Source organism: Salvelinus namaycush, chromosome 25 (genome assembly GCF_016432855.1).
Source record: "Salvelinus namaycush isolate Seneca chromosome 25, SaNama_1.0, whole genome shotgun sequence".
NCBI classification, from domain to species: domain Eukaryota; kingdom Metazoa; phylum Chordata; class Actinopteri; order Salmoniformes; family Salmonidae; genus Salvelinus; species Salvelinus namaycush.
Genome location: NC_052331.1, coordinates 7,210,946 through 7,223,595, shown reverse-complemented (window position 1 = coordinate 7,223,595; position 12,650 = coordinate 7,210,946). Strand labels below are relative to the sequence as shown.

The 12,650-nt window shown below is 45.6% G+C and overlaps 1 protein-coding gene across 1 annotated transcript in view; it reads left to right on the top strand.

Moving 5' to 3' along the window:
• The window catches only part of LOC120020581 (protein unc-13 homolog A-like), an 87,237-nt gene extending 74,587 nt beyond the window's left edge, over positions 1-12,650 (top strand). Inside the window, exons 22-41 of the mRNA XM_038964285.1 lie at positions 1,401-1,554; positions 2,076-2,144; positions 2,676-2,765; positions 4,693-4,836; positions 4,913-5,034; positions 5,136-5,221; positions 5,323-5,449; positions 5,577-5,673; positions 6,778-6,921; positions 7,161-7,247; positions 7,576-7,653; positions 7,819-7,907; positions 8,068-8,211; positions 8,395-8,572; positions 9,504-9,560; positions 9,693-9,773; positions 9,995-10,142; positions 11,173-11,265; positions 11,436-11,595; positions 11,698-12,650. Of these exons, the coding sequence (XP_038820213.1) occupies positions 1,401-1,554; positions 2,076-2,144; positions 2,676-2,765; positions 4,693-4,836; positions 4,913-5,034; positions 5,136-5,221; positions 5,323-5,449; positions 5,577-5,673; positions 6,778-6,921; positions 7,161-7,247; positions 7,576-7,653; positions 7,819-7,907; positions 8,068-8,211; positions 8,395-8,572; positions 9,504-9,560; positions 9,693-9,773; positions 9,995-10,142; positions 11,173-11,265; positions 11,436-11,595; positions 11,698-11,989 (2,440 nt within the window). The 3' untranslated portion in view covers positions 11,990-12,650. The remainder of the gene's footprint in view (positions 1-1,400; positions 1,555-2,075; positions 2,145-2,675; positions 2,766-4,692; positions 4,837-4,912; positions 5,035-5,135; positions 5,222-5,322; positions 5,450-5,576; positions 5,674-6,777; positions 6,922-7,160; positions 7,248-7,575; positions 7,654-7,818; positions 7,908-8,067; positions 8,212-8,394; positions 8,573-9,503; positions 9,561-9,692; positions 9,774-9,994; positions 10,143-11,172; positions 11,266-11,435; positions 11,596-11,697) is intronic.

Sequence of the window (12,650 nt, the reverse complement as noted above, 5' to 3'; positions counted from 1 at the left end):
ATTTTCCACCATAATTTGCAAATAAACTGATTACAAATCCTACAATGTGATTTTCTGGATTTTTTTTTCTCATTTTGTCTGTCATAGTTGAAGTGTACCTATGATGAAAATTACAGGCCTCTCTCATCTTTTTAAGTGGGAGAACTTGCACAATTGGTGGCTGACTAAATACTTTTTTGCCCCACTGTAAATATATGGATGAGTGATGGCCGTGCGGCATGTGCAAGGTGCAATAGATGGTATAAAATACAGTATATACATGTGATGTGTAAACATTACTAAAGTGTCATTATTTAAAGTGGCATTGTTTAAAGTGACTAGTGATCCATATATTAAAGTGGCCAGTGATTTGGTCTCAATGTAGGCAGCAGTTTCTCTGAGTTGGAGATGTTTAGCAGTCTGATGGGCTTGAGATAGAAGCTGTTTTTCAGTCTCTCACAGCTTTGTTGCACCTGTACTGACCTCGCCTTCTGGATGGTAGAGGTGTGAACAGGGAGTAGCTTGTGTGGTTGTTGTGTGCCCTTGGTTTACCAGCGTCCTGTCGATTTATTGTTACAATGTCCGTTGGTTCGTGTGAGTACCTGTGCTGTGTGTTTTGGCTTTCGTGCCATTGTGGACTGCACAGATGATTACGGGTCTCGTCCCGTGCGTTAATCATTGTGCCCTTGTGTTATTTATTCAAGGTACTCCTCGTTCTTTTGTTTGGGTTTCAACCCTGTGTTTTGTGTAGTGCTTGTTTGGTCTTCGTCCCTGTGCCTTTACACGGCACGCTGTAATTTGGGTTAGTTGCTTTGGTAACCAAACAGACTTGCTAGTTTAGCTAACCAACCCATCAATCCTAGTTTGCTATTATGAAAATCGAGCTAAAATCTAATTTTATTGGTCACATACACATGGTTAGCAGATGTTAATGCGCGTGTAGCGAAATGCTTGTGCTTCTAGTTCCGACAATGCAGTAATAACCAACGAGTAATCTAACCTAACAATTCCACAACTACTACTGTTGAATAGTCCTTTTCTGATTGGTTTGAAGGGCATTCTAGAGCGTGCATTATTTCCTGAGCTACTTCGGTGGATGCTGAACACATTTCTACCTGCAAATGAACACATTTCTAGCAAAGTATTTTTCCATAGAACGCCTTGTTGATTATCCCTTAAATAAATATATGTCTCTGGTTTTAACCTTACATTAAGGAGAGAATAAGTATTATGTACCATCTACCAGTGTGTCAACCCAGACGTTCTGTTTTTGACTGTGATAACATGTAACAATACAGAATACAACACACTTGAGACTACTGTGGGCTACAACCTACACTGGACAGACAAACGACAACATGTTTCATACCTAAAAATCCCAGTTAATATGAATATAATTATGAAATTGTGTGTGTCCACAGCCATTTTGCATGCCTGTCGTCTAAGTACATGTGCCCTGGTGTACCCGCGGTGATGAGTACCCTTCTGGCCAACATCAATGCCTACTATGCTCACACCACCCAGTCCACCAATAACGTCTCGGCATCAGACCGCTTCGCCGCATCCAACTTTGGAGTGAGTTCATTAGTGTATACTTTTAGGGGCGGTTTCCCAGACATAGATTAAGCCTAGTCTTGGATCTAAAAGCTATTTCAATGGAGATTCTCTTTAGTCCAGGACTACACTTAATCTGTCCCGGAAACCAACCATTATTGTTTTAGGTTGACATTCTATTAAAAGCTATTTCATTTAAAATCGTATTAACTGTGTTGATTAATTATGAATGGAAATGTCTTCTTCGAGATGAAACGATATGATAGAGATGACATGTTGAACTGTGCAGGTAAAGTAAACAGGAAAGTAGTTTCAAAACCGGAACACTGTCCTGAGGGCCCTCTGCCCTAATACAGCCTCCAACCCCCATTTTCAAACAGTGGCCCAACCTACATCCCCAACTGCCCAATCAGATACACCAAACTAAGCTAGATCCTGTCCTGGGTTGACATAAGCAAAATATACACGTATATATATATATACTGTCAGCTGAGATGATGTTACAATTTTTTATCCTGTTTTATCTTGTCCTGTGTGGGTAGAAGGACAGGTTTGTGAAACTTCTAGACCAGCTCCACAACTCCCTGAGGATTGACCTTTCCATGTACAGGGTAATGTCAACTTTTTTCTTTCACTGTTTTCTATTGTGTGTTCAGTGTTTTGAGAGACTTTTAAAAGTGTTGTACTTCACACAAACACTGGTTTATATTGTGTTATGTATGAAAGTCACTGTTTTAGATTAGTCCTCTATTCCATTATAGGCATTTTCTATTTTAGTTGTTTTTCTTTGTGAATATTTTGTGTTTTGTGTAATTGGATTTATTCTTCCAGTTCCATCTGTAAGACACTGTATACAGGCCATTAGATATACTTTTCTTGCAGTTGACATTATTATAATTATATTTTACTTTTATTCGACCAGAAGTTGAAGGGCATGATGGAGGAGATAGTATAATTTTATAGTAGTCTATTCTAGCAAAATAAACATTACATTCTAAGTTAGATAGGCCTTCAACTAGCCATGTTTATTCTACCAGTCTTGTGATATCTGATCCTGTTTTTCAAGAACACATCTCTGTTCGTAACAGTGTTTGTGTTTCTACACTGTTTTCAAGTATATATCAGTGTGTTTGTGTTTGTAGAATAACTTCCCGGCTAGTAGCCCTGAGAGGCTGCAGGACCTCAAGTCCACTGTAGACCTACTGACCAGCATCACCTTCTTCAGAATGAAGGTGAACAAAACTCTATTCATCTTCTTCTTCTTCATCTCTGTTTCCTCAAGTCCTAGAGCCGGCCTGTGCCAGCTAACATTTTATTCCAGGAAAGAAGCAATATATTATGTGGATTCATAAATAGACTTACTTGCTAAGCTAGCTCTTGAGTAGCCACTGAAGACCACCCTGGTCTCCCGAGCTTACATTCTGTTTCACTACACGGATTCAGTAAAACAAAACCAGAGCGCAGCGGTCAGGGTGGTTTGATCAGGCTAGCTCTTGAGGGTTAGGCAACATTTAGCACCAGTTAAGGTGTATGAGCCATATACAGTGCATTTGTAGCATTATAGCCTTCGTCTAAAATGTATTAAATAAAATGTTTTCCTCAAATCTACACGATACCCCATAATGACAAAGCGAAAATAGGTTTTTAGAAAATGTTGCAAATGTATAAAAAAACAAATGCCTTATTTACAGAAGTATTCAGACCCTTTGCTATGAGACTCGAAATCGAGCTCAGGTGCATCCTGTTTCCATTGATCATCCTTGAGCTGTTTCTACAACTTGATTGCAGTCCACCTGTGGTAAATTCAATTGATTGGACATGATTTGGAAAGGCACACACCTATCTATATAAGGTCCCATAGTTGACAGTGCATGTCAGAGGAAAAACCAAGCCATGAGGTCGAAGGAATTGTCCGTAGAGCCGAGAGAGGATTTTGTCGAGGAACTGATCTGGGGAAGGGAACCAAAAAATGTCTGCAGCATCGAATGTCCCTAAGAACACAGTGGCCTCCATCATTCTTAAATGGAAGAAGTTTGGAACCACCAAGACTCTTCCTAGAGCTGGCCGCCCAGCCAAACTGAGCAATCGGGGTAGAAGGTCCTTGGTCAGGGAGGTGACCAAGAACCCGATGGTCACTCTGACAGAGCTCTAGAGTTCCTCTGTGGAGATGGAAGAACCTTCCAGAAGGACAACCATCACTGCAGCACTCCACCAATCAGGCCTTTATCGTAGAGTGGACAGATGGAAGCCACTCCTCAGTAAAAGGCACATGACAGCCTGCTTGGAGTTTGCCAAAAGGCACCTAAAAGACTATTTTAGAACATGAGAAACACTATTCTCTGGTCTGACAAAACAAAGTTTGAACTCTTTGGCCAGAATGCCAAGTGTCACGTTTAGAGGAAACCATTACCTGGCCAATACCATCCCTACGGTGAAGCGTTATGATGGTAGTATCATGCTGTGGGGATGTTTTTCTGTGGCAGGGACTGGGAGACTAGTCAGGATCAAGGGAAAGATGAACGGAGCAAAGTACAGAGAGATCCTTGATGAGAACTTGCTCCAGAGCGCTCAGGCCCAACATTTTCTAAAAACCTCAGACTGGGGTGACGGTTCACCTTCCAACAGGACAACGACTCTAAGCACACAGCCAAGACAACGCAGGAGTAGATTCGGGACAACTCTCTTAATGTCCTTGAGTGGCTCAGCCAGAGCCCGGACTTGAACCCGATCTAACGTCTGGAGATAACTGAAAATAGCTGTGCAGCAATGCTCTCCATCCAACCTGACTGAGCTTGAGGATCTGCAGAGAAGAATGGGAGAAGCTCCAAATACAGGTGTGCCAAGCTTGTCGCGTCATACCCAAGAAGACTCAAGGCTGTAATTGCTGCCAAGGGTGCTTCAACAAAGTACTGAGTAAAGGGTCTGAATACTTGTGTAAAAGTGATATTTCAAATTTGCCAACTTTTCTAAACACCTGTTTTTGCTTTGTCATTATGGGGTATTGTGTGTAGATTGATGAGGGAAAAAACTATTTCATCAATTTTAGAATAAGGCTGTAATGTAACAAAATGTGGAAAAAGTCAAGGGGTCTGAATACTTTCCAAATGCACTGCATGCTAATGCTAAGCTAACTGACCTTTGAACTTCCTGTGTGATCAGGTCCAGGAGCTGCAGAGCCCCCCCAGGGCCAGTCAGGTGGTGAAGGACTGTGTCAAAGCCTGTCTCAACTCCACCTACGAATACATCTTCAACAACTGCCACGAACTCTATGGCAGAGAGTACCAGACAGACCCTGTGAGTGTGGTTGGGTGTTTGTGTGATGTGTGTGCATGCATATCTCTGTGTGTGTGTGTCTGACCCTCTCTCTCTCCAGGCTAAGGCTGACGTTCCAGAAGAGCAGGGTCCCAGCATCAAGAACTTGGATTTCTGGTCCAAACTCATCACCCTCATCGTCTCCATCATAGAAGAGGACAAGAACTCCTACACACCCTGTCTCAACCAGTGAGTGTGTCTCTCTCTCCTTCTCTCTCTCTCTCTCTCCTCTCTCCATCTCTCTCCCTCCCTCTCCCCCTCTCTGAACACTGTTCTTCTGCCCCCTGTAGGTTTCCTCAGGAACTGAACGTGGGCATCATCAGTGCTGAGGTCATGTGGAACATGTTTGCTCAAGACATGAGATATGCCATGGAGGGTATGTGTGTGTGTGTGTGTGTGTTTGCGAGTGTGCATATGTGTGTTGTATCAATCAATAAGTCCCTAAACTAATGCTACCAACCTGTCTCTGCTTCCCAGAGCATGAGAAGAACCGGCTGTGTAAGAGTGCTGATTACATGAACCTGCACTTCAAGGTTAAGTGGCTCTACAACGAATACTGTAAAGAGCTGCCCACCTTCCAGAAACGTGTACCTGAGTATCCAGCGTGAGTGTCCTTTATCTCATCTAATTCAGCTCTTTTTTTACGGAAAATCCATGAAAAATATATATTTTGGGGGCTTGTTATCACATAATGAGATTATTTTGTGGACCCTTTCTCTGCCATCTCATAGGTGGTTTGAGCCGTTTGTCATCCAGTGGTTGGACGAGAACGAGGAAGTGTCCAGAGACTTCCTGCACGGTGCCCTAGTGAGGGACACAAAGGACGGGGTAAATTCACATCCGTTTCCTCTCTTGAGATATCAAAAATAAATTGGCTCTGTTTTGTATTACAGGCTTCTATTTACCTTTTTTGTTATTTGCCCCGACGATACATCGTCAATGTAACTGCGTAGTCATTTCTCGATCATTGATACTGTAGGTTTATTACTTATTTGAGATTCATTGAAATGATTTAAAACTCTTCAACGTAAGTACCTTTACAAATGAACAGTGATGGATCGATTCAAATAAAGTCCAAGGTACTAAAGATCCTACTGATGTAGGTCTACTCTGTGATTTCACTGTGAATGTTGTAAACACCCAACAGAGAAATGACTCCCCTGTCCTTCCCACCACACTCCCATCTGTACTTCCCTTTACTCAGCACCTAGTGGTCCGGGAGAGAGGAAGAGGCAGGTTAGAGGCTCCGCACAATCAATATATGGCCAATAACACACAGACATGAGACCTAACACACACTGCAGCCCTCGAGGAACTGACACGCACTCGCCGAGTACACATTTACACGCACTCGCCGAGTACACATTTACACGCACTCGGGTCGACGCAGATGAGCAGGTTCCCTCCCCTCATTCGCCTGTGGTCCTTGGGGTCCAATGTTTGTCGCCCACAGCATCTTCTTGTTTCCTGTGTCAGCAGGAATCCAGTCCCACCGCCACCCTCCCCTTCACGACACCGCTCAATGCCCCGCTAATGACAGGAGGTGTTAATGAGGGCTCTGCTCCCCATCATATCCCTAATCAAAACACCATTCATGTGGAGAGAGGAACCAGCCACGCACTGTCCATTCATAGAGAATTTAACAGCCCTTGCCATCTATCTTTAGCTTATAACATTAAATGTTTGGCCTCGAAAAAAGGGGCATCCCTCTCCTGTTCTATGAAGTGCGGGGATCCCAGTCTTGATCACTACAGACTACAGATCACTATTACTGTTAGATATCAAAGTGCTTGATATAATCCCCCCTCTCGTCCATTCTCCCATCTCCCTCTACCCCGTTCCTCTCTTCTCTGCCATGGCATCTCTCTCCCTCTCATCCCCCACACTCCTCATCCCCTTCGCTGGTCTCTCCCCTCTTCTCCCCCCCTACAGTTCCAGGTAACGTCTGAGCATGCTCTGTTCTCATGCTCGGTGGTGGACGTGTTCTCCCAGCTCAACCAGAGCTTTGAGATCATACGCAAGCTAGAGTGTCCCGACCCCCAGATCGTAGGCAGCTACATGAAGAGATTCGCCAAGGTGCCACTCTCCCTGTTGACCTTACCAATATGGCTGACATTTCAGACTGTGTTGGTCAATGATGTGTGACTGTAAAAAGCCTTTATGAATATGATATAATGTGGAGGTCTGCTGTGATCGAACACTAACATGGTTAAACGATACAGAAGATGCTCATTATCTCTACCCCTCTCTCTACCCCCCTCTCTCTCTCTCTCTCTCTCTCTTTCTTTCTTTCTGTCTCTCCCTCTCTCTGTCAGACCATCGGCAATGTCCTGCTGTCCTATGCTGAGATCATTTCCAAAGAGTTCCCCAAACAATGCGGGAACAAGGAGAAAGAGAGAGTGGTAGGTTAGGGAAACGTCACGTGCATGTGTACTGTAAGTGAATGAGAACTGATTGTGGTTTAGAGGGAGAAGCTGGACTGGCTCCCAGAAAACCAAGTCTCCCAGCGGACTGATTCATCTATAGTCAACACTGAGCCTAGAGCCTCTGTCTGTCTGCTCTGCCTCTGCTTGGATCAGCAAGATACAGTTTTGTCTGTCTCTCTCTCTCTCTCTCATATCATCATGATAAAGAGAAGCTGTATCTGTCTGCCTGCTTGTATCAGCGACATACAGCTTCTGCAAAGTTGCAAGGGATGATCTCTAATTATGTGTCCTCCTTTCCCCTCAGCCTTGTATCATCATCAATAACATCCAGCAGCTGAGAGTGCAGCTGGAGAAGATGTTTGAGGCCATGGGAGGCAAAAATGTGAGTTTGTCAACCTCAACATCATTGTAAAAATGTGTACCTACAATGTAATGATTGCGCTGTGCCCACAGTGTCATTTTCTATGTAAAAACATGTTATTATTAAGGGCACTTACTTCCTGCTATGTAAATACATGTATTAAGGACACTTACTTCCTGCCCCCAGCTTAACGTGGGGGCCAGTGACTTCCTGAAGGACCTGCAATTAAAGCTCAACAACGTCATGGACGACCTTAGTAGGATATTTGCCGTCAGGTGTGTGTGTGGAGTTGTTTAGTTGAAGCATTGGTGCTTCCAGGGTAGTATTCATTAGGACATGTAACAGAATTCCCTCTTTCAATCTGTTTTCTTCCGCCTTGGTGCCTAATGAATTTGACCCTGAGTTGTGGGTTTTTATGGTTGTGTCGGTGTGTAGTTTCCAGCCCCATATTGAGGAGAACGTGAAGCAGATGGGCGACATCCTGGGCCAGGTGAAGGGACAGACTGTTACTGACAACAACAGCGTGGCCGGGGACGCAGACAACGTCCTGCAGCCCATCATGGACTTCCTCGACACCAAGTGAGACAAAGGGCCAGAGATGCACACACACACACACACACACACACACACACACACACACACACACACACACACACACACACACACACACACACACACACACACTCTCTCTCTCTCTCTCTCTCTCTCTCTCTCTCTCTCTCTGTTCTGTGTGTTAAAATGTGTGTATTCTCTCCTCCCTAGCCTGTCGCTGTTTGCTAAGATCTGCGAGAAGACCGTACTGAAGAGAGTGCTGAAGGAACTGTGGAAACTGGTTATCAACACTATGGAGAAAAGCATTGTGCTCCCACCATTCACAGACCAGTCAGTGAGTGTAACACACACTTTTTCCTACGTCTACAAACCTGCACAAAACTCTTCAGTACATTCTCTCTGGTATAATACTGAATCTACCGTTCGTTCATAATTCTAAGGTTCTGGTTCGAATACGAGGTTGCGAACATACCCATTGGCTAGAATGAGAGGTAGAGGATTGAATGGTTACTTCCACTCCCTGCTTGTTGTTGAGAAGGGCCTTCAGATTGACCCCCCTCTCTCTCACCATCGCCCCACCCTCTCTTTCTCTCCTCCTTAGGCGATAGTAAGTAGTGTGTGTTTCGCCCTGTCTGCTGTGTCAGCACGGACACACAGGCTCCTCTGCTACCTGCGACAGCACAGCATCACTCTTCTTGTCCCCCATGCTACTCTATGTACCCACCTCTCCTTCTCAAATTGAGCCCAAGACCCTACCCACCACTTGTATAACTCTAGAAAAATGTGGTTGGTGTAAGCAGTAAGGCCATAAGGCTTGCACCTGTCCACTCCCACCAGATCTACACGATTGACTAGTAGGTAGGGGCGAGGGGTGGATTTGAGTGAGTTGAATAGTGTCAGGATCATCCCCTGTATTTTAGATTGGCGCATGGTGCACGACTGACAGATGGGTTACCTGACCCGGTGCCACTGCAATACAGCGCCGTACCCCTCCTTACTCTTCTCCTTACTCTCCTCCCTTACCTCCTGTCTTATCTTTTGTCCTTCCCGCTAAAGTGTTGCCTGTACGTGGAATGGATTGGGGGTTTCCGCACAACCCGGTACTGGATTTGAAATCTCTCCTGCACATGCCTTTCCCCCCCGATTTGTCGTTATTGTAACATGTTACGTTTAGCGATGTATAAACTCTCCCCTCGTCATCCTACTCCCTCTTCTGTCATCACACTCTTCTCTCTCTCTCTCTCTCAACCGCATTCTTTCTTTTCCTTTTCTCGCTCTTTTTCTCTCTCTCAACCTTTCTTTCTCTCTCCCCTCCACAGGGCACTCAGTTGATCCTGAATGCAGCTAAGGAGTTGGGCCAGCTCTCCAAGCTCAAGGTAATGATGCCACGTTAGGATGACTTCCTTTCTACAGCACATTTCAGACACAATGCAGTCCTGTCATGTAGTGTGTCGTATTAACTACATTGTCGCATTAACTAACTCGGTCTCTGTTTCCCTGCCCCGCAGGAGCACATGGTGCGAGAGGAGGCCAAGGCTCTCACTCCTAAACAGTGTGCCGTCATAGAGCTCGCATTGGACACTATTAAGGTACAGTATACATTATGTACACTTTGTAGGATGGATGACATGTGTAGTATGTGTTAAGTACTATGTAGTACATTGAAATAAAATGCACTTTACTTAAAGCATCCAGGTATAAAGCTTCATAACTTGTTATAAGCATCTGTGAACCTACATAATGTATAATATTATAATATGTTATGTCTCTATGGATAAATAACAATGCCTGTTGGCCTCTCCTCCTGCAGCAATACTTCCATGCGGGCGGGGTGGGCCTGAAGAAGACGTTCCTGGAGAAGAGTCCTGACCTGAAGTCTCTGCACTACGCCCTGTCCCTCTACACACAACACACTGACAAGCTCATCAGGAAGTTTGTCCTCTCCCAAAACGCTCAGGGTACGACACTCTCTCTGTCTGTCTGGATGGCTGGCTCTCTCCGGCTCTTCACTTCTCTCTCTCTCTGTCTGTCTGGATGGCTGGCTCTCTCCGGCTCTTCACTTCTCTCTCTCTCTGTCTGTCTGGATGGCTGGCTCTCTCCGGCTCTTCACTTCTCTCTCTCTCTGTCTGTCTGGATGGCTGGCTCTCTCCGGCTTTTCACTTCTCTCTCTCTCTGTCTGTCTGGATGGCTGGCTCTCTCCGGCTCTTCACTTCTCTCTCTCTGTCTGTCTGTCTGGATGGCTGGCTCTCTCCGGCTCTTCACTTCTCTCTCTCTCTGTCTGGATGGCTGGCTCTCTCCGGCTCTTCACTTCTCTCTCTCTCTGCCTGCCTCTGTGAATGGTAACTCTCGTCGTGAGATTTGGTACAACGATACATGTGAGCTGGGATATCCTGCTGAACTTTCTCCTCTCTCCCTGCTAGTCCATGGAGGGAAGGGGGTCAGGTATACCCTCAATGAAGACACATTTCCAGAGAAGGGTAAGTGCCTTTGCCAGTGCCTCACCCCTCGACCCTCCCCATACTCATTCAATGTAAACAGCATATTTCAGGAGAATTACAGTCTGGTGCAAACCAGCTGCAGGCTTTAACCCTGGCTCTGAACCTACTGTAGCTATGGGCCAGCCAGCCCAAGCACTGCTGCACCCTTACACTAAACGGATTAAACCGATATCTGTCCAGCCCCTGTAGGCCACACAGACACATACTTGTGCACATGACGATAAAACTTGGATGAAAGGTTTTAATCAGGGAATGGATAATGGAGGAGTGGATTCCAGTGGTGGAATGATCCCAATGTCTAGACATAGCCAGACACACACACACAGCATGCATTGTGGAGACAGATTTATCAGCCTGCCTTTGCTTTATTGTGCATTAAACTTGCTTGCTACCAACTGCAACACTTCGGGGGTCACAGAGTGTTCTGGTCAACAGAAGTGATCTCAACGCTGTGTGTCTTATGTCACGGTTAACACTTGACCTCTGGTAGGGTCGGGAGTGGAGGAGCCAATCGGAGAGGTGGTCATGCATGTGGAGATCTTCACCCACCCCAACACTGGAGAACACAAGATCACTGTGAGAGGTGAGAGATGGAGGGAGGGGGTGAGGGGGAAGGAGAAAGAGATGGAGGGGGTTATGGGGAAAGGGAGGGCATACGGTAGGGGTAATGATGGGCTTTACATACATAATTGCACTAGACTTGAGCTTCTCTGAAATGCACTGCAAAAACACACAACCCTTTCTCTCTCCCAGTGGTGGCTGCCAATGACATTAAGTGGCAGACCCAGGGGATCTTCCGTCCCTTCGTGGAGGTCTACATCATCGGTCCCCACCTCAGTGACAAGAAGAGGAAGCACGCCACCAAGTCCAAGAACAACAGCTGGTCGCCCAAATTTAATGAGACCTTTCAGTAGTGAGTATATCAGGCCTATTTCTGGTTAGGGTGTGTGTGCTTGCGTGTCAATGTCAATATGTGTGCACTATCCAACCCACCTCTTCTCCGTCTCCTCTCCAGTTCCCTGGGCAGTGAGTTGGGTCCTGAGGGCTATGAGCTGCAGCTGTGTGTGAAGGACTACTGCTTCGCCAGGGAGGACCGTACGGTGGGCATGGCCCTGATGCAGTTGAAGGACATGGCCTCTAGGGGCAGCGTGACGTGCTGGCTCCCCCTGGGGAAGAGGGTCCACATGGACGAGACGGGCCTGACAGTACTGAGGATCCTATCCCAACGCAACAACGATGAGGTGGCCAAAGAGTTCGTCAAGCTGAAGTCAGACCAGCGCTCTGCCGAAGAGGGACAGGGGAGCTGAGAGAGAACAGGTCTAGAGATACTGCTGCAGACACACACAGTCGCGCAACAGACACACAGGGGTACACATGGATTCATACACCGTACACAAACGTGCACTGTACATACACACAAACAATACAGGAAAACACATACGTGAACCCACACAACATATGCATATGTTATACAAAACATGGTCATAAACACACTAATAATCTCTATCACAATGATTAGCACGTGTACAAACACTGGCCAACGGTTCCTTCGGCCATAGATAGATTTTGGACACCTATCTATCAATTTCTGCTGCTCTCTTTCACTCTTGCATATTACATCAAATTTTTCTAGACATTTAATGCAGAAATGTGAGAGTGAAAAAAATATCACCTGAGGAGTTATGGATGACTTTGCACTTTGACCTCTCTGCATGTTCAGGAGAGCAGCCCTAACCCCAACTCTTACTCCTCTGTCTGTTTCTGTCAATATAAGTCTGTTGTTCTCTCTCGGGTTTTTTTTTTACTGTTGTGCTGTCTTCCTGCTGTGTGACGTGTTCTGGGTAGAAGATGCCATCAGGCACAGATCTAGGATCGGCTTACAATCCCCTTGTCCTCATTTTGCCTGTTAGGGAGGGGGAAATTTAACTCTGATCTTACAGCGTCTTCGGAAAGTATTCAGAACCCTTA